Raw genomic sequence first — 20,706 nt, 5'->3', positions numbered from 1 at the left:
GGTAACCTCCAACGAGTTCTACACACGGGTATAAAGGGCATATAAAAGTGTAGGCAAAGGGTCTGTTTGTGTTTATACAGAGGATCAAAGCCTAATTGGGCTACCCCGAAAATGAACTAAGATACGATATGAAAAAGAACTTCCAACATCAGCACTCTCTGGAAGACTCATGCCAGAAGATGATCATCAAAAAACCCCAACAAAGATCCACGCACTGCTACAGCTGTAGATGCACTCATCCCACCAGTTCCTGGACTTGCCATGGGAATGAGGAAGGAGATATCTAAGCTGGCCTGTGCATACAGTAAAACAACAAATTTGACTGGATCTATACTGTTGGAACTCAACCAAGAATTTGGAGAAGTGCAAATTGTAGCGCTCCAAACTCTTACAACTACAGACTATTTACTGTTAAAAGAACATATGGCATGTGAACAGTCCCCAGGAATGGGTTGTTTTAATTTGTCTGATTTCTCTCAGACTGTTCAAGTTCAGTTGGACAATATCCACCATGTCATAGATAAGTTTTCACAAATGCCTAAGGTGCCTAACTGGTTTTCTTGGTTTCACTGGAGATGGCTGGTAATTACAGATATGCTTTGGTTATGTAACTATACTCCTATTATGTTAATGTGTGTGCGCAATTTAAGTAGTAGCTTAAAACCTATTCATGCTGAAGTACTCTACAAGAAGATATGCCAAAGAAATAATCAATCTTCCCATGTTTTCTTCCGCCTGCTACTTCTATAGCTTTTCTTCTTCCTTCCTAATTACAACCCTTAAATAGAATTCGTGCCTCGTATCAAATTTATCGAGTATCATAATTCTTCCAAGTGGTAAAGATACCTCAAGACAAATGCTGGGCATAGAAGCCACAGGGCATAAATCTGCAAAGATGTAAAAAGCTAACCTTTTCAAACAATAAGGCTTCTCTCTCACTTACCAACTTCACATTTCCCTGTATGGCCCCGGAAGATGACTGGTTAGCCAGAGACGGGTAAGATTCCTCAAGGGAGGAACAACCTAAGACAGGCACAGTCGCAGGGGGGCCATCAGGTGAGAAATTGGGGATCAACAGAGGTGAGGCTTAGAACCTCACCCCCCCTGTTCTGAGAGAAATCTTCTGCATACGTGGACGTTTTATTGCCCTGGTCTAGCTTGGATTAACACATAGTCTACAGGCACACACCTGATCATCTACATTTGCTCTCTTACAACACTAAACTATGTTTTCTACCTTTATCTTGTATCTACCTACCACTTCAGCATTTTATTACAAATAATAATAATAAAGAGAGAAATGTAGTATCCACACATAAATCAAGTATAAAAACCAAATGAGTATTCATATTTGAACTGACTGTTTAGAGTTCATAATGCATGAGCAAAACTGAAAGTTTCTGTGATGACTGCCCTTGTACTGTTCACTATGTAACTTATTCATTATGTAAGAATTTGTTCTCCATGTAAGAACTTGTTTGTTATGCCTCAGAAGATTGGAGACAGATGAAAATTAGGCTTGGGGTGGATTAATGATTGTGCATTGAGCATTGACTCCCCTATACAGAATTTTATTGTCGTTAACAATCATTTGATCAATAAATATGAGAGATGCCCTAAAAAAAAAAAAAAAAAAAAAGGACAGACTTCCAATGGTAAAATAAATAAGTAACCGGGATGTAATGTATAGCATAAGGAATATAGTCAAGATAATGTAACAGCTTGGTAGGGTGATAGCTGGAACCTCGAATTATGTATATAAATGTTCTACCACTGTGTTGTACACTTGAAACTAATGTAATGTAATACTGTGCGTCAACTACACTTCAATAAAAAAATATTAAAAAAAAAAAAAATGTGGCTAGTGTGACTCAGAAACTGTTTTCTTCTATTTTAATTAAATTTAAACATTCACATATGGCTAGTGACTAGGGTTGAATAATACAGCTCTAACCCTATGTACATGCTATTCCTTCTGCCTGGTATACACAGAAGGTTATGTGTGGAAAACCCTGGTCAATGCTATCATCTAACATCATTAGTATTGATTCCTTTGTTAGATTATTCCTTTATTTATGTAGTTAATAATTAATAAGGTCCCACTCTATATAAGACACTATTTAAAACCTTTAGCAGACTCAGCTATATAGCTTCATTTGTATACCACAGTTGTGTACTTTTCTAATAGTGTAGCGCTTCTTCCAAGATAATAGCTCAGTTTATCCTAAAAGGACTATCACCTTAAGAAATCAATAAGCTCCTTACATTAGTAAATTAAAAGAGCAAATTTTAATGCCACATTACAATACAAAACATACAGCTCTGCTTTAAAAATACACTGAATATATATGCAAAAGAAAAAAAAGACTGTAAGGTATATATCTCATTAACTGATTTTTCTCTGAGTATTGAAATTATTTTTAGCTAACCTGTATTTGCTAAATTTTCTATAAGGAAAAGGGGTACCAGTCCAGTGATTCTCTCCTCTCTGTTGCATCATCAATTTTTCCTCTTCTACATCGGATGGTTCCATCAACAAACAATAGTTTCCCCAATCTTCAAAAAAAAATCCCTTGGAGAGGCGGAGCCAAGATGGCGGCGTGAGTAGAGCAGTGGAAATATCCTCCCAAAAGCACATATATCTTTGAAAATACAACAAAGACAACTCTTCCAAAAGAGAGACCAGAAGACACAGGACAACATCCAGACCACATCCACACCTGTGAGAACCCAGCGCCTCGCGAAGGGGGTAAGATACAAGCCCCGGCCCAGTGGGACCTGAGCACCCCACACCCCAGCTCCGGGCGGGAGGAGAGGAGGTGGAGCGGGGAGGGAGAGGGAGCCCAGGACTGCTAAATAGCCAGCCCTAGCCATCCGCACCAGAGCGCAGACACAGTGCATGCGTGGGGTCCTGGATAATAGGGAAACAGGACAGTAAGACCTGTGAACGGGTCCCTGCAGCCGGCGCTCTGGGAACAAAGAAAAGCGAGTGCTTTTTGGAAGTCTTAAAGGGACAGGGACCCAACAGCCGGACGGAAGCATCCTGGGACACTTAGTCGAGCAGCAGGGAATCCGGGGATCTCTGGGCACTCTAACCCCCTGGGCAGCAGGGAGCATGGAGGCCCCTCACAGAGATAAACAGCCTCCCAGCCGTTCCCCCTCCAACGCGGCTCCACCATATGGGAGCAGAAGCCCGAGGCAGGCCACACCCACAGCAACAGCGGAGATAAACTCCATAGCTGTGGGCAAGAATCAGAAGCCCCGTCTGCACGCAGCTGCCCAGCACAAGCCACTAGAGGTCGCTGTTCTCCCAGGAGAGGAGGGCCACAAACCAACAAGAAGGGAAGTTCTTCCAGCCGTCACTTGTGCCAGCTCTGCAAACTATCTCTATCACTATGAAAAGGTAAAATTTCAGGCAGACAAAGATAACAGAGACAACACCTGAGAAGGAGACAGACCTAACCAGTGTTCCTGAAAAAGAATTCAAAATAAAAATCATGAACATGCTGACAGAGATGCAGAGAAATATAAAACCACAATGAGATACCACCTCACACCAGTTAGGATGGCCACTATCCAAAAGACAAGAAACAACAAATGTTGGTGAGGATGCAGAGAAAGGGGAACCCTCCTAACACTGTTGGTGAGAATGTAAATTGGTGCAACCATTGTGGAAATCAATATGGAGGTTCCTCAAAATCTAAAAACAGAAATAACATTTGACCCAGATACTCCACTCCTAGGAATTTACCCAAAGAAAACAAGATCCCTAATTCAAAAAGACATATGCACCCCTACATTGACTGCTGCACTATTTACAATAGCCAAGATATGGAAGCAACCTGTGTTCATCAACAGATGAATGGATAAAGATGTGGTACATATACACAATGGAATATTATTCAGCCATCAAAAGAAAAGAAATCCTGCCATTTGTAACATGGTTGATCTAGAGGGTATTACACTCAGTGAAATAAGCCAGGTGGAGAAATACAAGTATCAAATGATTTCACTCATTTGTGGAGTATAAAAACAAAGCAAAACAGAAGAAACAAAATAGCAGTAGACTCATAGACATCAAGAAGGGACTAGTGGTTACCAAAGGGGAGGGGTGTGGGAGGATGGGGGGAGGGAGAAGGGGATTAAGGGACACAATAATTCACAATCAGAATATAGGTAGGTCATGGGGATGGTAGTACAGCACACAGAATGCAATTTAATGACTCTCATCTTACTACGTTGTTGGACAGTGACTGCAATGGAGTGGGTGAGGACTTGATAATATGGGTGAATGCTGAACCACTGTGCTGTGTATTTGAAAGCATCATAAGATTGTGTATCAATGATGGAAGAAAGGAAGGGCAGGAGGAAGGGAGAAAAATGGGATCATTTCACTCGTTCAAAAGTCTCCAATGGCTTCCCTTCTCACTAAGAGTAAAATCAAAATCCTTACAATGATTTACAAAGAGAATCAAACTGGATTCTTATCCATAGACTTTTTCCTGAACACATAAAATCTGGCCTCCTCCCTCTCTGACATACTAACTTCCCCCCTCACTTGACTACAGTCATATTGGCCTCTCTTTTGATCCTCACACAGTTCAGAAATTCTACTACCCCAGTGAGCAGCATATCACTCCCTCACTTCTTCATCTATGTCCTACATTAACAAATTTTCAATAATTTTTTATGACCCATTTCAAATTCCAACCCAGTCTTCACCCTAACCCTCTCCCCTCTTGCCCTGCTTTATTTTTCTTCACAGGACTCCTTGTCATCAAATGGCCAACAATATATTGACTTTAATGTCTTCTTTCCACTAGAATATATGCTCCATGCAAGCAGGCATTTTGTCCATTAAACAATCTGCAGCATCAAGTACAGTACCTAGCACATCTTACTACACTGATGGACAGTGACTGCAATGGGGGTATGGGGAAGGACTCGATAATATGGGTGAATGTGGCAACCAAATTGTTGTTTTTGTGAAACCTTCAAAGAAATGTTTATCAATGATAACTTAATAATAATAAAAAAGAACGGTGCCTAGCATACAGAAAGTTTCATATTTGCTGAAGCAATAAATTACTTCTATTGGTTTTTAAAGTTATTGAAAAAAATCACCAGAAATGAATGAGCAAGTCCCAAGTACCCTACAGACTATAACCTTTTTGAAGTAGAAAATAAAGTATCTGGTACCCAATGGGCACTTAAAGAGTTACTGACTTCTAAGTGCCCATTCTGCTTTAAAACCCTCCAATGGCTTCTCTTCTCTAGGCAAAATCCAAGGTTCTTACAAGGTCCTATACAATCTGGCCCATCTTCCACTCTGCCCCTTACCTCCCTACCTTTATAGTGCTAATTTCCCCCTCATCCTTCATAACCACATTCTAATCGAGGTTTTAAGAAACTTTGAGGAAACCCATTCTTAGAATAAAGCTGGGTGATACATAGCTCTGCCAACTTAAAATTCTGGAACCAGCATTATTCATAAGTCTCTCCCTTGTCCAGCTGCCATGTCAACTCATTCAACTGAAGAATTAAAGAAACTGGCCTTCTAACTAAATCAATTTCTATCAGCAATACAAATAATCAGTCCATCAACAAGAAGACACTGACTATAAATTGTTTACTTCTGTAGATCTCTGAACTCTTTCCAGCCGATATGTTAAATAAGTTTTCTCTAAATACACAAACCAATGAACATTATTCATAATAATGTGAAATATAGGAAAATCATTTCCTTCCTGATTATTCTACTTTGGGCTCTTCACTTTAAAATTTAAATTTGGACTGCAGGCAATTTGTTATTGTCAGTAGTTTATTTATATACACAACTGCAATACTGTCAAATTATTTCACCATAATGCATTTATCATTCCATGAGCATTTCTAACTTTTCATGCAGTAAAAAAAGAATGTTTCAAGCTACCACCTGTCTGCTTTTTTTGTTTTTATCACTCAATTCTAGTAATGTTGCTCTGAATTCTAAATACTTTAAGAAATAATGTAGTATCTCACTTTTTGGGATTTAATGGTATGGCTTGAAATTTCTCCTTGATTTTCACCAGATCAGTTATTTTAAAATAACATATCTTACATCAAGGGCTGAATATTTTCTTGGCTGAATATTCATATAAATGGTATAAGTCAGAACTGACTCTCCTCCAAGAAGAAGTGCAAGCTAAGCAATTAAGGAACACTTTCATAATCTATTGGAAAGTAAGACTCTGCTTGCAGGCAGTACATCATCAATTTTTTGTTCAGTGTGGTAAATTCTTACTTGATTCCACGTACATTTCAAAAATTAAATTATAGGAACCCTATTGCACCAGTGAAGTGACTAGCCTTGAGTAGTTGGCCCTTGTAAAATTAAGTCTATTTTTTTAATTATGAAATGATTACATAAGTCTAGTTACTATGTCACCATACAAAGTTACCGACTTTGTACAATATTATTGACTATATTTCCTATGCTATACTTTACATCCCTGTGACTTCCTTATTTTATAACTGTAAGTTTGTACCTCTTAATCTCCTTTACCTATCCCCCAACTCTCCTCCCCTCTGACAACCTACCAGTTTGTTCCCTTTGAGTTCAGTTTGTTGTTTTGTTCATATGTTTTGCTTTTTAGATTTCAAACATAAGTGAAACCATATGGTATTTCCTCCTCAATGCAAAACCTTTTTAGTTTGATATAGTCCCACTGGATTACTATGCCTTGTGGGCCTTGCCTAAGGACATAGATTTACAAAAATATTGCTAAGGCCAATGTCCAAGAGTTTACTGCCTATTGTTTTCTTTCTCTAACTTACTTCAATTAGCATTTTACCCTGTAGGTCCACCCATGTTGTCACAAATAACAATTTCATTTTTTTAATAGCTGAGGTATATTATCTTGTGTATATATGCCACATCTTCTTTACACATTTATCTGTTTATGGACACTTAGGTTACTTCCATAGCTTGGCTATTGTAAATAATGTTGCAACATGGGGGTGCATGTATCTTTCCAAATTAGTGTTTTCATTTTCTTCAGGGAAATACCCACAAGTGGAATTATTAGATCAAATGGTATTTCTATTTTTAACTTTTGAGGAGCTTCCATTCTGTTTTCCACAGTGACTGTAACAATTAAATTCCAACAAAGAGTGCACAAGGGTTCCCTTTCCTCTACATTCCAACTAACACTTGTTGCCTTTTCAATTATAGCCAGTCTGACTGGTGTGAGGTGATATATCTTACTGTGGTATTGATTTGCATTTTCCTGATGATTAGTGATGTTGAGCATCTCTTCATGTATCTGTTGGCCAGCCATCTCTATGTCTTCTTCGAAAAATATCTGGGGTCCTCTGCCCACTTTTCAATCAGGTTACTTGTTTGTTTTGATTGACCTGTACAAGCAGTTTATATATTTTAGATATTAGCCCCTTATTGGATGTATGATTTGCAAATATCTGCTCCCATTCAGTAGGTTACCTTTTTGTTTTGTTGTTAATTTCCTCCACAATGGAAATCTTTTTAGTTTGATATAGTTCCACTTGTTTACCATGCCTTGTGGGCTTTATGTAAGAACACAGCTTTAAAAAAATATTGCTAAGGCTGATTGATGTCTGAGAGTTTACTGTCTATCTCTGTTTTCTTTCAGGAGTTTCATGGTTTCAGGTCTTATATTTAGGTTTTTAATCCATTTCAAGTTCATTTTTGCATATGATGGAAAGCAATGGTCCAGTTTCATTCTTTTGTACATACCTATCCAATTTTCCCAACACCATTTATTGAAGAGACTGTCTTTTCCCCATTTATTCTCTTGCCTCCTTTGTCATAGAGTGACCATGTAAGAGTGCATTGATTTCTGCACTCTCTATTCTGTTCCATTGATATACATGTCTCTTTTTTATGCAAGCACTATATTGTTTTGGTTTCTTTAGCTTGACAGTACAGTTTAAAATCTGGGAGATGATAACCACAACTTTAAATTAGTAGTCTTATTTATATGAAGACAAAAAAATAATTTGTCTAGTTAGGAATACAAAGCAAATATCATTATACAGTGTTTCTTCTTTTGTTATTAGCCATCTTGGAATTAATGGCACTTACTTAGTGAAAGATGAATATAGTATTGAAACTGCCTAATGTTTTATGTGCTTTTTGTAGATAAAGTAGTAGAATACAATTTACTTATACAGTATGACAAATGTTGTGACGAACAATATTGTATTTGGACTTATGTCCTCCATTTTTTTTATTAAGGTATTATTGATGTACACTCTTATGAAGGTTTCACATGAAAAAAACAATGTGGTTACTACATTTGCCCATATTATCAAGTACCCACCCATATTCCATTGCAGTCACTATCCATCAGTGTAGTAAGATGCCATAGATTCACTATTTGCCTTCTCTGTGCTATACTGTCTTCCCCGAGACCCCCCACACCATGTGTACTAAACATAATACCCTTCAATCCCCTTCTCTCTCCCTCCCCACACTTCCCTTTTGGTAACTGCTAGTCCCTTCCTGGACTCTGTGAGTCTGCTGTTTTGATCCTTCAATTTTTCTTCGGTGTTAGACTCCACAAATGAGGGAAATCATTTGGCACTTGTCTTACTCCACCTGGCTTATTTCACTGAACATAATATCCTCCAGCTCCATCCGTGTTGTTGCAAATGGTAGGATTTGTTTCCTTCTTATGGCTGAATAGTATTCCATTGTGTTTATGTACCACATCTTCTTTATCCATTCATCTACTGATGGACACTTAGGTTGCTTCCATTTCTTGGCTATTGTAAAAAGTGCTGCGATAAACATAGGGGTGCATATGTCTTTTTGAATCTGAGAACTTGTATTCTTTGGGAAAATTCCAAGAAGTGGGATTCCTGGGTCAAAAGATATTTCTATTTTTAGTTTCTTGAGAACCTCCATATTGCTTTCCACAATGGTTAAACTAGCTTACATTCCCACCAGCAGTGTAGGAAGGTTCCCCTTTCTCCACATCCTCGCCAGCATTTGTTGTTCTTAGTCTTTTTGATGCTGGCCATCCTAACTGGTGTGAGGTGGTATCTCATTGTGGTTTTAATTTGCATTTCCCTGATGACTAGCAATGTGGAGCATCTTTTCATGTGTCTGTTGGCCATCTGAATTTCTTCTTTGCATAGTTATCTGTTCATATCCTCTGCCCATTTTTTTTTTTGAAGCAGAACAAAAGTTTTATTTGAATACACTCCAAGAAGGGAAGGGCCAGAGTCAAAGTAGGCAAGGGTATGGAACTTCTAGGGGAGGGTCTAGTCATCATGACCTACCTGGGAGGCCCCTGTTTGATTAACAGAGTGAGGTCTTTGATTGACAGCCCTAGTTAGACACCCATTCCTCTTGGTGCTCGTCTTTTCCCAAAAAAGAAAAGCCCACAGGGTTGGGGGGAAACCCAAACCTCTATTTTATTTTAATGAAATTATGATGAGGGGAGGTTTGGGAAGTTCTTAAGCTTTGTTCAATTGTACCTGCGTTGCCTCTACCCATTTTTTATTCGGGTTATTTGCTTTTTGGTTGTTGAGGCATGTGAGTTCTTAATATATTTTGGATGTTAACCCTTTGTCGGATATGTCATTTACAAATACATTCTCCCATACTGTACGATGCCTTTTTGTTCTACTGATGGTGTCCTTTGCCATACAGAAGCTTTTTAGTTTGATGTAGTCCCATGAGTTCATTTTTGCTTTTGTTTCCCTTGCTCAAGGAGATACGTTGGGGAAAAAGTTGTTCATGTTTATATTCAGGAGATTTTTTGCCTATGTTGTCTTCTAAGTTTTATGGTTTCATGACTTACATTCAGGTCATTGATCCATTTTGAGTTTACTTTTGTGTATGGGGTTAGACAATAATCCAGTTTCATTCTCTTGAATGTAGCTGTCCAGTTTTGCCAACACCAGTTGTGAAGAGGCTGTCATTTCCCCACTGTATGTCCATAGCTCCTTAATAGTATATTAATTGACCATATATGGTTGGGTTTATATCTGAGCTCTCTAGTCTGTTGCATTGGTCTATGGGTCTGTTCTTGTGCCAGTACCAAATTGTCTGGATTACTGTGACTTTGTAGTAGAGTTTGAAGTTGGGGAGCATAATCCCCCCAGCTTTATTCTTCCTTCTCGGGATTCCTTTGGCTATTCAGGGTCTTTTATGGTTCCATATGAATTTTAGAACAATTTGCTCTAGTTCATTGTAGAATGTTGTTGGTATTTTGATAGGAATTGCATTGAATCTGTAGATTGCTTTAGGCAGGATGGCCATTTTAACAATATTAATTCGTCCTATCCATGAGCATGGGATGTGTTTCCTTTTAATGGTATATTCTTTAATTTCTCTCATGAGTGTCTTATAGTTTTCAAAGTATAGGTCTTTCACTTCCTTGGTTTGGTTTATTCATAGGTATGTTATTCTTTTTGATACAATTGTGAATAGAATTATTTTTCTTATTTCTCTTTCTGCTAGTTCATCGTTAGTGTATAGGAATGCAACAGATTTCTGTGTTTTAACCTCCAAACATGTTTGAAGAACAACAGTATGCTTCAAAAATCATTAGTGGAGTGTATTTTCATACTCACAACCTTGGACTCCTAAGCACAGGAGAAAGGAATTCATAATGAGAAGCTTGTACCTCTTCATAATATGCTACCGATTCAGGGTGCCAACATTTTTAGCATTTCATACTAAAATGTGTTTGACATCTCAAAATTCCAGCATTTCCATTTTCTTCAGTAAACCACTGCATAAACAAAGGTTTATAATAAAAACCTTTTGGTAGGTATATCATATTGAAAAGTTGAGAATTATTGCAAAATTTAACATTAATTATATACTTTTATTACTTACTGTTAGTTCACATTAGCCTTACCTTACAAACCAAATTCTAAGTTTCTTAAAGGCAAGACCAAGATCTTATCATTGTTTTATATTTTTGTGCTGGAAACTCAGAAGAATGAACTATACATATGGAATAATACCAAATCTGCAAATGAAGATGACTTTGAAGAGTGGAAAAGAAACTAAAAAAAAAATCTTGACTGTAAAGTTCACTCAACACTTACATGACAACATCAAGTCAATTAACCTCAACCACAGCAAAGATTCAAGCAATGTCACAAAGAGAATAGCTGTTCTGGATATTCTGCAACTTTAGGGGGATGCAATAATACATCAACATCATACAATACAATAGGTTTTCCTTCTATATAAGGGCCACTGAATCAGTCATGTCTTTATTTTTTAACCATACTCACTAAAGAGACAGTAAATCTTAGTAGAATCTGAATCATTCAATTGAGAAAAGTACATGAAAAATTATTTATTAAGCAAAATTATAAGCCAAACACTTTATTCATAAATTATACCACCACATAAATTATAGTATCTAATATTAGGTGACTGTGTCAAAGAGAGATTCCTCTATACAATATTCAACAAATATACATTCAGTAACTACATAACCTGAGAATATGGAATGCCTGAATAACAAAAAATGTTATCAATAGAAATACTAGGACAAGTGAAAAGAAAGCACAGCAAACTTTGAGCTGGAACCACAAAAAAAGTGTTAAATGAAAAAATAACACAGGACAGCTATACGTAAGAGAATGAAACTGGATTGTTTAACTTCATATACAAAAGTAAACTCAAAACGGATCAAAAACCTGAATATAAGTCATGAAACCATAAACCTCTTAGAAGAAAACATGGGCAAAATCTCTTGAACGTAAGTATGAGGAATTATTTCCTGGACATATCTCCTCAGGCAAGGGAAACAAAATAAAAAATGAACAAGTGGGACTACATCACACTAAAAAGCTTCTGTACAGCAAAGAACACCATCAGCAGAACAAAAAGGCAACCTCAAGTATGAGACCAACCAATGTAAGTTGGTCACAGAGGTGGAAGTACAACATGGAGAACATAGTCAATGATTCTGTAACATCTTTCTACATTGATAGATAGTAACCTCACTAGAGGGGGTGAGGATTTAATAATATGGTTAACTGCTGAACCACTGTGTTGTACATTTGAAACCAATATAAGATTGTATATCAACAATAAACTCCAATAAAAAAAGGCAAGAAAAATTTTGTAAGTAACACATATATTCTACAGACCCTAATTAAATTTAAATATTATAAACAAAAAATGGAAACAATCACACAAAAAAGTTTAGAACCTCATATTGAGACACAGTAACTTTTTGAGGAATGTCCAAAATAACATGTTACTATTAAAGTACTGACATCTGAGACTGGTGTGTCTTATTTTTAATAAAGTGAGAAAAAGTGGCAGAAATAGTTGGATTTGCTGTAATTGCACACAAATCACAGACCCCTATAATCTTCCTGGTGGACTCCACTGCGAAACACTGATATTAAAGGTTAAAAGGTCATATGTAATATAATTTCATGGCTGATGTTGTAAAGTCAACAAAAAAAATTAAGTTAAAAAAATAAGCTAGGCTTTATTAATGCAATGCAAATACACTGCCATGGTATTAACTACATCATACTACATGATGTAGGACTACAGGGAATGTAGCCTTTTGGTTTAAATCAGCTCTGTGAATCTAAGCAATTGAAAAGCCCACCCCATTTTCAGTAGGGACTGAAAATGCTATATTTAAATGTGTTTAGGAGGTACTGCATTGCTGAGGTACTGGTTGCTCAGGTCACCTTTTATAGTTAAACCCAATGGCCTCTTTTCAGCCTTCATTCTATTCTCACTATGCAACTCCTAACACAGTTGACCATTTCCTCTTACTAACTTTCCTCTCAGCTTCCATTATGTTTCATTTTTGCACACAAATCACAAAATCCTACCCCTCTGAGCACCATCTCTTTCCCTAGTTCTTCCATTCACATCTTCAATGTTAGAACTTTTCTCTTCCAACCAGTTCTCCCCAGGTGATGTCATCCATTCTCATGCTATAATTACTACCTACAGTTTTGATGCCCAAATCTACATCTCACCTGAACATTTATTTTCTTTTGCAATTCTGCTTTCGACATATTTTGCCAGAAGAACTCCCTTTCCTCCACTTGGTTAAAGCTTTCTCAGGCTTTAAGACATAAAATGTCACCATCTTAGTGAAGCTTTGGACAACTTTTCCAAATAGTGTTAGTTAATATTCTAGTTTAGAAATCACTTTCAACTATACCATCTTATGAGAAGCTCACAAAATAGGCAAGTAGTATCATACCCTTTCTAGAAATGAGGACACTGAAGTTTGAAGAGATCAAGCAACCTGAACAAAGAAACATTACTACAAGTGGAAAATACTAAATGTAAATCTAGGTCTCTCACTCTAAGACCAGGGCTCTTTCTAATACACCCTGATATTCTCAATAGAAAAAGAGATTCAGAAATTTAGTAGTTTTAATATTAAGAAAAATTAGTTTCCAGAAATTTTAACTCCTAACTGTTTAATCCAGAAGTAAAGTTATTTAAATTATTTTTTAAATTATACACATATAGCCAAGCTGGTTAGGATAAAAAAGGGCTTCTTTTAAGACAAAGATGGAAAATAATTTAGGAAAAAAACTAAAAGCAGTAAAAGTTTATAACAATCTCAAAAGAAAGGAATACAAAAAAAAATTAACCTTTTAAAAGAAGAAATTGAAAACCTTGAAGCAAATAATCTATTACACAGGCTTGATTAACCAATAAGTGATGTATTATCTGTTTTCATAATACCACCTGAAATTCCTTAATCCTGGTTTTGTTTAAAGGAGGTAATAAAATTGACAAATAAGACTAATTTCAGAAAGCAAGTTATCAATAATCCTGTGACTAGGAAGTGATGAGGCATCCTTGAGATGACTAGTGAAGGATCAAAGGACACAGAACTTAAGGACAAAAGGCTAAAGAGCGGAATAATGGAAGGAGTCAGAGAGCTGGAACATCACTCTTATTTGCAGCCACTATGGTAAAGACTGGTTCAGGAGATTCATCATCGGTTGCTAAATACACGGGGTGATGAACTTAATGAGAAACCAGACATCTGCATGGTCTCAAAGTGTCTTCCCATAGATACATTCCTGAATAATAATAGACACAAATAGATACAAAAATAATGTACAACACTTTGATTAGAAAAATTAACATCATGAACATGGGCAACCTATGCCCCCTGATTCAAGAGTCTGAAAAAGCTACATCATCTATAGTAGTATTCTGACCAGAGATAAAGAACATGAATCTAAACATGAGTAAACACCACAAGCCCAAATTGATTAACATGCTATAAAATAACTGACTTGTATTCCTGAAACATGTCAAGGTAGTGAAAGACAATGGCTAAGGAACTATTACACATTAAAGGAAATTGAAGAGAGATGACAACTAAATGAAATACATGATACTGGACTGGATCCTGTACTAGAGGGGAAAAATTTCAAAAGTAAAAGTATTATTTACTGGGACAAATGACAACACTGGATTAGAAACCATAGACTGAACTGATGTTGTACTGCTGTAAATTTCCTGAATGTAATGGTCCTGTAGTGATGTAAGAGAATAACTTTGTTCTTAAAAATATGAACCAAGGTAAAAGTAAAGATGATGTATACAACTTATTCTGTAATGGATCAGAAAACATAATATGAACGTGTATATGTGTCCATGTGTGTATGGAGAAAGAGAGAGAAATAAAGCAATGTAGCAAAAAAAATTTTTAATGGTAAATCTGCATAAAGGGTGGTTTTCTGTACCATTCCAGCAACTTTCTTGCCAACTTGAAATAATTCAAACATCAAATATTAGAGCAGAGTGGTGGGCTAAATGGCTGAAGGAGGTCAACAGGTACAAACTTTCAGTTATAGAGTGAGTAACTCATGGGTATGTAATGTACAGCATGGTGACTATAGTTAATAACACTGTATTGGATATTTGGATGTTGCTCAGAGAATAAATCTTAGGTCCTTATGAAAAAAAACATTATAACTATGTATAGTGATAGATGCTGACTTATTGTGATGATTATTTCATGAAATATACAAATTTCAAATATACTGTACACCTGAAACTAATGTAATGTTCCATGTCAGTTATACCCCAATAAAAAAATAGAGCAGATTTCCTGCTCTAAAAACACAAGAGGTCTGAAACAGGGTAAACTTTAAATTTTTTACAGATTTTGTAATCTGGTTTAAAAAGAGAAAAGGCAAGAAATATCACCGTTTTATAAATGAAAGAACGTAGGCTCAACAGAGATTATATGACCACTTCCAGAACAGGAGTCTCCTTGTTTCTGTACAACTCCTTTAGGTTGCAGTTTAATGGCCAAAATGTTTCTAATTTCTGGAAGCTTCAAGGTCACACACTACTCAAAGTTTTAAAATTTTAATGAGTTGTATGCATTCTCTAATAAAAGCACCATAAATTTCATTAAGAACTTAAGCAAATTCAACCTCTTGAGAGAATGGGCTGTAAGATTAAAATGTCTGTGCTCAAATGCAGGCAGGGCAACGTTTTAACTTTGTGATCTCAGCCAAGTTAACCACTTGTGCTTCAATTTCCTCAGCTGCAAAACGGGATCAGAGAAGTATCTGGTAACAAGCCAGGTATCTGTTAAGAGGACTGAATGAGATAATAAATGTAAAGTAGTATGCGCAAATGCACAAGTAGTCAATAAATTGTAGCTATTTTTATTGCAAATCCAACCTGCTCAGTGACCTCAACAGCACTGGCCATTATCAAAGCCATACAGCTTTTTCCAAATCAGGCCCAAATCTGACAAAATAGGAAATCAGACTCTCTAATGTTCATAAACCATAAAAGTCAATTAACTGTAAGCATATCACATTTAAAACAGACCAATGCAGACTTATAGGTTAATTCAACAATTGAAATATTTTGCTAACAGAACTGCAGAGCTGCAACAAGCTCCTTGTTAGACCCACCCATCAGCTAAATACACAGAATGAAAAATGAAGAGAAATCAGTTTTCTTACTTTTAAACTTTTTCTAACCTGAGAATAAGGAAAAAACAAAACCATATTCCACATGTATATAAGATTTCAGTCAGTTTATTAGAGCCAAATTTAATCCTAATTTCAACTACCAGCATATTTCCAGACTGCGGAATCTTGTTAGTATAATTTAAATTAAATTTTAATTACACCCTTCTGACACTTGCAGAACACCAGTACAACTACTTTAATTTATCATGAATCTAGTGACAGCCAATATGCAACCACAGTATTTAGTAGTGAGAGATTAAAATTTAAAAAATGTTAAAATGATGGCAATAAAATATAAAGTTACCATGATCCTGTCAGTTTAAAACCCCTCCCACTTAAAAAAAATTGGATGTGTTCTTTCCATTTTTTCAGTGGTATTCTTACTAACGTCTACAAAAGTGAATGTTTATACTGTTCAGTGTTTGTTTTTAAAATTCACATCCTTAATTGGTAAAATATTTTAAGTCTAATATAACACCAAATAAACACTCCAAATATTCTCTAGTCATGTGCTTAGTACTGTGTTTCAGATTGGGGTTTTTTTTTTTTTTTGTCTGTAGTGCAAAGGATATTGTCCAAGAACAGTCACGTTTGTAAAACCAGCTTGTCCACTCATAGCGCCTACACCTCCAAAGTCCTACACCCCAGGGTCACAAAATAGTTTCTCATAAGCAACACTCAACACTCTAATTCTCCCTCAACAAACCGGTCTCTCGTTTCACCCTAATATGCTAATTTCTTCGTTTGATCCAGCAAACATAAAATGAACTATAAGTATTTGTTCAAATTTCATATTCCTGGGCCCCAGCCGGGACCAACTCAATCAGAGCCTCTGGGGATGGAACTTAAGCTCTCCAGTAGTTCTTTTTCACTAGTTTTCAAACTACTAGAAACCCCCGACACACGCTCACCCCAAACTCCCCAACTCCCACCACCAAACCTTTCTCCTCACTTCTTCAAGTCGCTGCTGAAGAGGCCGAAGGCGCCCGAGGGGGAAATGGTTGAGGTCGCCTCCTGACCCAGCTCCGTCGCCTCCCCTCCTCCGGACTGCTCATTGTAGGTGAAGCTGGTGCTGGACATTGCTGCGGTGCTGGCGGGCGTCGGGCTGGCCCTTCCGGGGGGGTCTCTCCGAGGCGATCCTGTCTGAAGAACGCGGAACAAAACTAGTTCTCGAGCGGAGGGGCGCGCGTAAGCGCTTCCGTACTCGTCACGGCTCCCTAGGCAGACCGGGCGGTCCACCCCCCGCGCATGCCCGGTATGCCGGCTGGCCGGAGCCCACGGCTGGCCGCTCCGCGGACAGACTGGATTTCCTTTCTCCGCATTTTTGAGCCAGCTGAGAGGCCGGGACCCAGGCTTTGCGGTATGGAGGCCTTGAGCACGCGGAAGACTAGCCTACGGGATTTTAAAGTGTTTTTTGGCGAGAAGTAGCATTGTATCCATTTTGATCCCTTGAGGAAGTTCCCCGCGCCCGAATACCTCTTTGGCTCCTGCTGTAAACCAGTACCTTTCAGATTTCTCCTGAAACTCCATTTAACACACCAAATCAACTTTACTAAACTCATCACAATCGCTTTTCCTTTTAGGCTCGTTTTTTGCTCCTTTCTCTCCGGCTAGTCATGCCTTACTTTCACATCTGCCCCAACCAACCTTATCTCCTATCTCTCCACTGTAAGGAAACTTCTCAGGACTCTGTCTTTGAGGATCTGCGAGAAGTGATCACTCCAGTGAAAGCTTTTAACAAAAAATCCAGGGCCGAAGCCTTTCCACGAGCTACAGGAGTGTGTCCTCCTGGCCTCCGGCTACCTCCTTTGCCAGAAGCCTGTCATCTGGGCACCTCTTTCCTTCTCCCCTCCACCCCCACCCCTACCCCGTAGCACTACTAACTTGTACTAGGAAGCTCAGGCAGAATTTTGTTTGGCCCCAGAGTACCAACTGAGACAGCCTCTTAATGGAGGTAACTTCCCTAAGCCTGCCATCAGGTGGATTTCAGCGCTTTCCTTACCCTTTCCTTACTTCTTCCCCTCTGAGCATGCATCGAAAACCAGAACCTGGGAAGCCAGAAATTGTCAGGGACCCTGTGCCTCTAGGAAGAGGGTTGGGCATGTTCAAAGATTCCTCATCTACTCAAAAGGCCACATTGAAAAACAGCAATGACATACTGATGGGCAGTGACTGCAATGGGGTATGGGGAGGACATGATAATATGGGTGAATGTAATAACCACATTGTTTTTTCATGTGAAACCTTCGTAAGAGTGTACATCAATAATACCTTAATGAAAAAAAAAAAAAGAAAAACAACAGTGACATACCAGTACACACCTATTAAAATGACCAAAATCCTAAACACTGACACCACCAAATGTGGAGCAACAGGAACAAAGTGGTACAGCCATTACAAAATTAAAAATACAATCCAGCATTAGCTCTCCTTGATACTTATCCCAAAGAGTTGAAAACATGCCTATACAAAAACCTGCACACCCAGATGTTTACAGCAGCTTTATTCATCATTGCCAAAATTTGGAAGCAACCAAAATGTCCTTCAGTAGGTGTACTGATATATAAATTGTGGTTTTTATTGAGTTCTTAAAAATAAATGAGCTATCAAGCCATGAAAAGACATTGAGGAAACTTTAATGCAAGTGAAAAAAGCCAATCTGAAAAGTCTACATATTTTATGATTCCAACTATATTACATTCTGGAATAGGCAAAACTATGGAGACAGTGAAAAGATCAGTGGTTGCTAGAGATTGGAGAGGTGGTGTGGGTAAAATTGTAATATTTCCAGAATATCTCGCCTGGCTTTAGTACATCTGCATATCAGTAGGCATTCAGAGATGGAAAGAAGTATGGCTTTAGTGCATTTGCATCATTCCTCAGGGATGGAGAGAAGTTCATCTCCATATCAATGGATAATTACCTGGGCAACCAAGGGCTTATCTGTACCTGAGAGGTGGTTTTGCTTCTGCTGGAGCAGGAAAGAGAGAAGCCCTCGGACTGCAGTTTGTAAGTAATAAACGGATTTTAAACTTTATTTCTCCCTTTGACTGATTTTGGTTTTTTGAGGTATTTTGCCCCAGGATTTCCGTTCCCCGGACTTACAGGGCTTAAAGTGATGAATAGGCAGAACACAGAGGATTTTCAGGGCAATGAAAATGCTCTAAAATGATACCATAATGATTGATACATATTACTACATGTTTATCCAGGCCCATAGCATGTACACCACCAAGAGTGAACCCAAATGCAAACTATGGACTGGTTGACAGATATGTCAATGTAGGTATACCATTTGTAACAAATATATCACTCTGTTGTGGGATGTTGATAGTTGGATCACTGTGTGTGTGTTGGGGGAAGAGGGCATATGGGAATGTACCTTCCTCTCAGTTTTGCTGTGAACCTAAAACTGCTCTTAAAAATATCTTAATTTTAAAAATGTCTAAGTTGATAGTGACCGCAGTGGAGGGGGTGAGGACTTGATAATATAGATGAATGTTGAACCACTGTGTTGTGTATTTCAAATCATCTTAAGATTAACAATGATACTTTAATTTTAAAAAATGAAAAATTGATTTAAAAAATAAAGGCCACACTGTTAATTGTGGGAGCATGCATGACTGAGTTTCTAGGTGGGAGCAGAGGGAACATCCTCTAAACTTCATAGTCTGGTCAAAACTTGGTGGGTTTTTAATTCAGCTCTTAGCTATCTAGATCAGCTCTTAGACATCCCCTCCAGAGATGCAGTGATGGAGCACCTAAAATGTATAGTTTGTCAAAATTGATGGTATGATAGATTCATGAAATTTTGCTATAGCTGATTATTCATGATGATGATGATAATGATAATCATAGACATACTTAATAGATGGGTTGATAGGTACCAGGCACATAACTGATTAATGGCAAAAGAAGCTAAGATTTATTTCCTTTACCTGTAAAATGAGGACATTGATAAATTCATACCCTAAAGAATCTCTGGCATATTTATCTGGCTGTAGAATTTCTTTGTTGAAGATTATGTGTACCTTTACTGAATATATCCTAAATTGTTCTCCAATATAATTTTAGCAGTTCACATTCCCACAGCAGTGTATGAGATCTTTCCTCACATTCTCACCAACAGTTTGTTTTCTAAAAAGTTTTTATTGTCTTCGGTGTGACAGTATGAATATCATTTTATTGTAATTAGTTATCATGTTCATGGTCATTATGTATTTTAGTATCCTTTATATGATTTTTGTTCTTTTGCATTTTATTTTCTGGGAATTCCACATGAACATATTTACCCAATTTATCATTGAGTAGTTTAGTTTTCTTATAGATTTGAAGTTCTTTTATTCTTGTTTCTGTCATTTTTAATTCACTGATTGATTTTACTTGCTGATATTTTATTTGGCAATGTTTTTATTTGTTTGTGCACACTCATCTAGGAGATTGACCTACAATAATTTTTACATGTCCTTGAATGGTATGGTATTATGTTTATATATTCCTCAAAATAGTTGTTGGATAGCTTTATTTTTCCCTTCTCCAGATTATTATGTATAAGATGCAAAGCATATATTCCTTGGAAAAACACATAAAACTTTCCTTCATGACTGAAAAAAATTTTAAGGTTGTCATATGGACCCTTACTGCCTTAAGATTCTAGAGTGTATATTCTTACCGAAATTAAAAATAGTAACTACATAGGTTGAGGTCTACTGT

At 37.3% G+C, this 20,706-nt stretch overlaps 1 protein-coding gene across 6 annotated transcripts in view; it reads right to left on the bottom strand.

Moving 5' to 3' along the window:
• AP3B1 (adaptor related protein complex 3 subunit beta 1) overlaps window positions 1-17,217 on the bottom strand; it is a 306,085-nt gene extending 288,868 nt beyond the window's left edge. For 2 of the 6 annotated variants that reach the window (XM_057494089.1, XM_036914137.2), the window contains exon 1: window positions 16,946-17,216. In XM_057494089.1, the coding sequence (XP_057350072.1) occupies window positions 16,946-17,073 (128 nt within the window). In that variant the 5' untranslated portion in view covers window positions 17,074-17,216. Of the gene's footprint in view, window positions 1-16,933 lie in introns of all 6 variants that reach the window. The other 4 variants (XM_036914133.2, XM_057494087.1, XM_036914138.2 and 1 more) reach the window with 3 other exon arrangements.
• Between the last annotated feature and the right edge of the window lie 3,489 nt (window positions 17,218-20,706).

Source organism: Manis pentadactyla, chromosome 2 (genome assembly GCF_030020395.1).
Source record: "Manis pentadactyla isolate mManPen7 chromosome 2, mManPen7.hap1, whole genome shotgun sequence".
Classification (NCBI taxonomy): domain Eukaryota; kingdom Metazoa; phylum Chordata; class Mammalia; order Pholidota; family Manidae; genus Manis; species Manis pentadactyla.
Note: the sequence above shows the minus strand (reverse complement) of the source record. Positions and strands in the feature narration are given on the sequence as shown.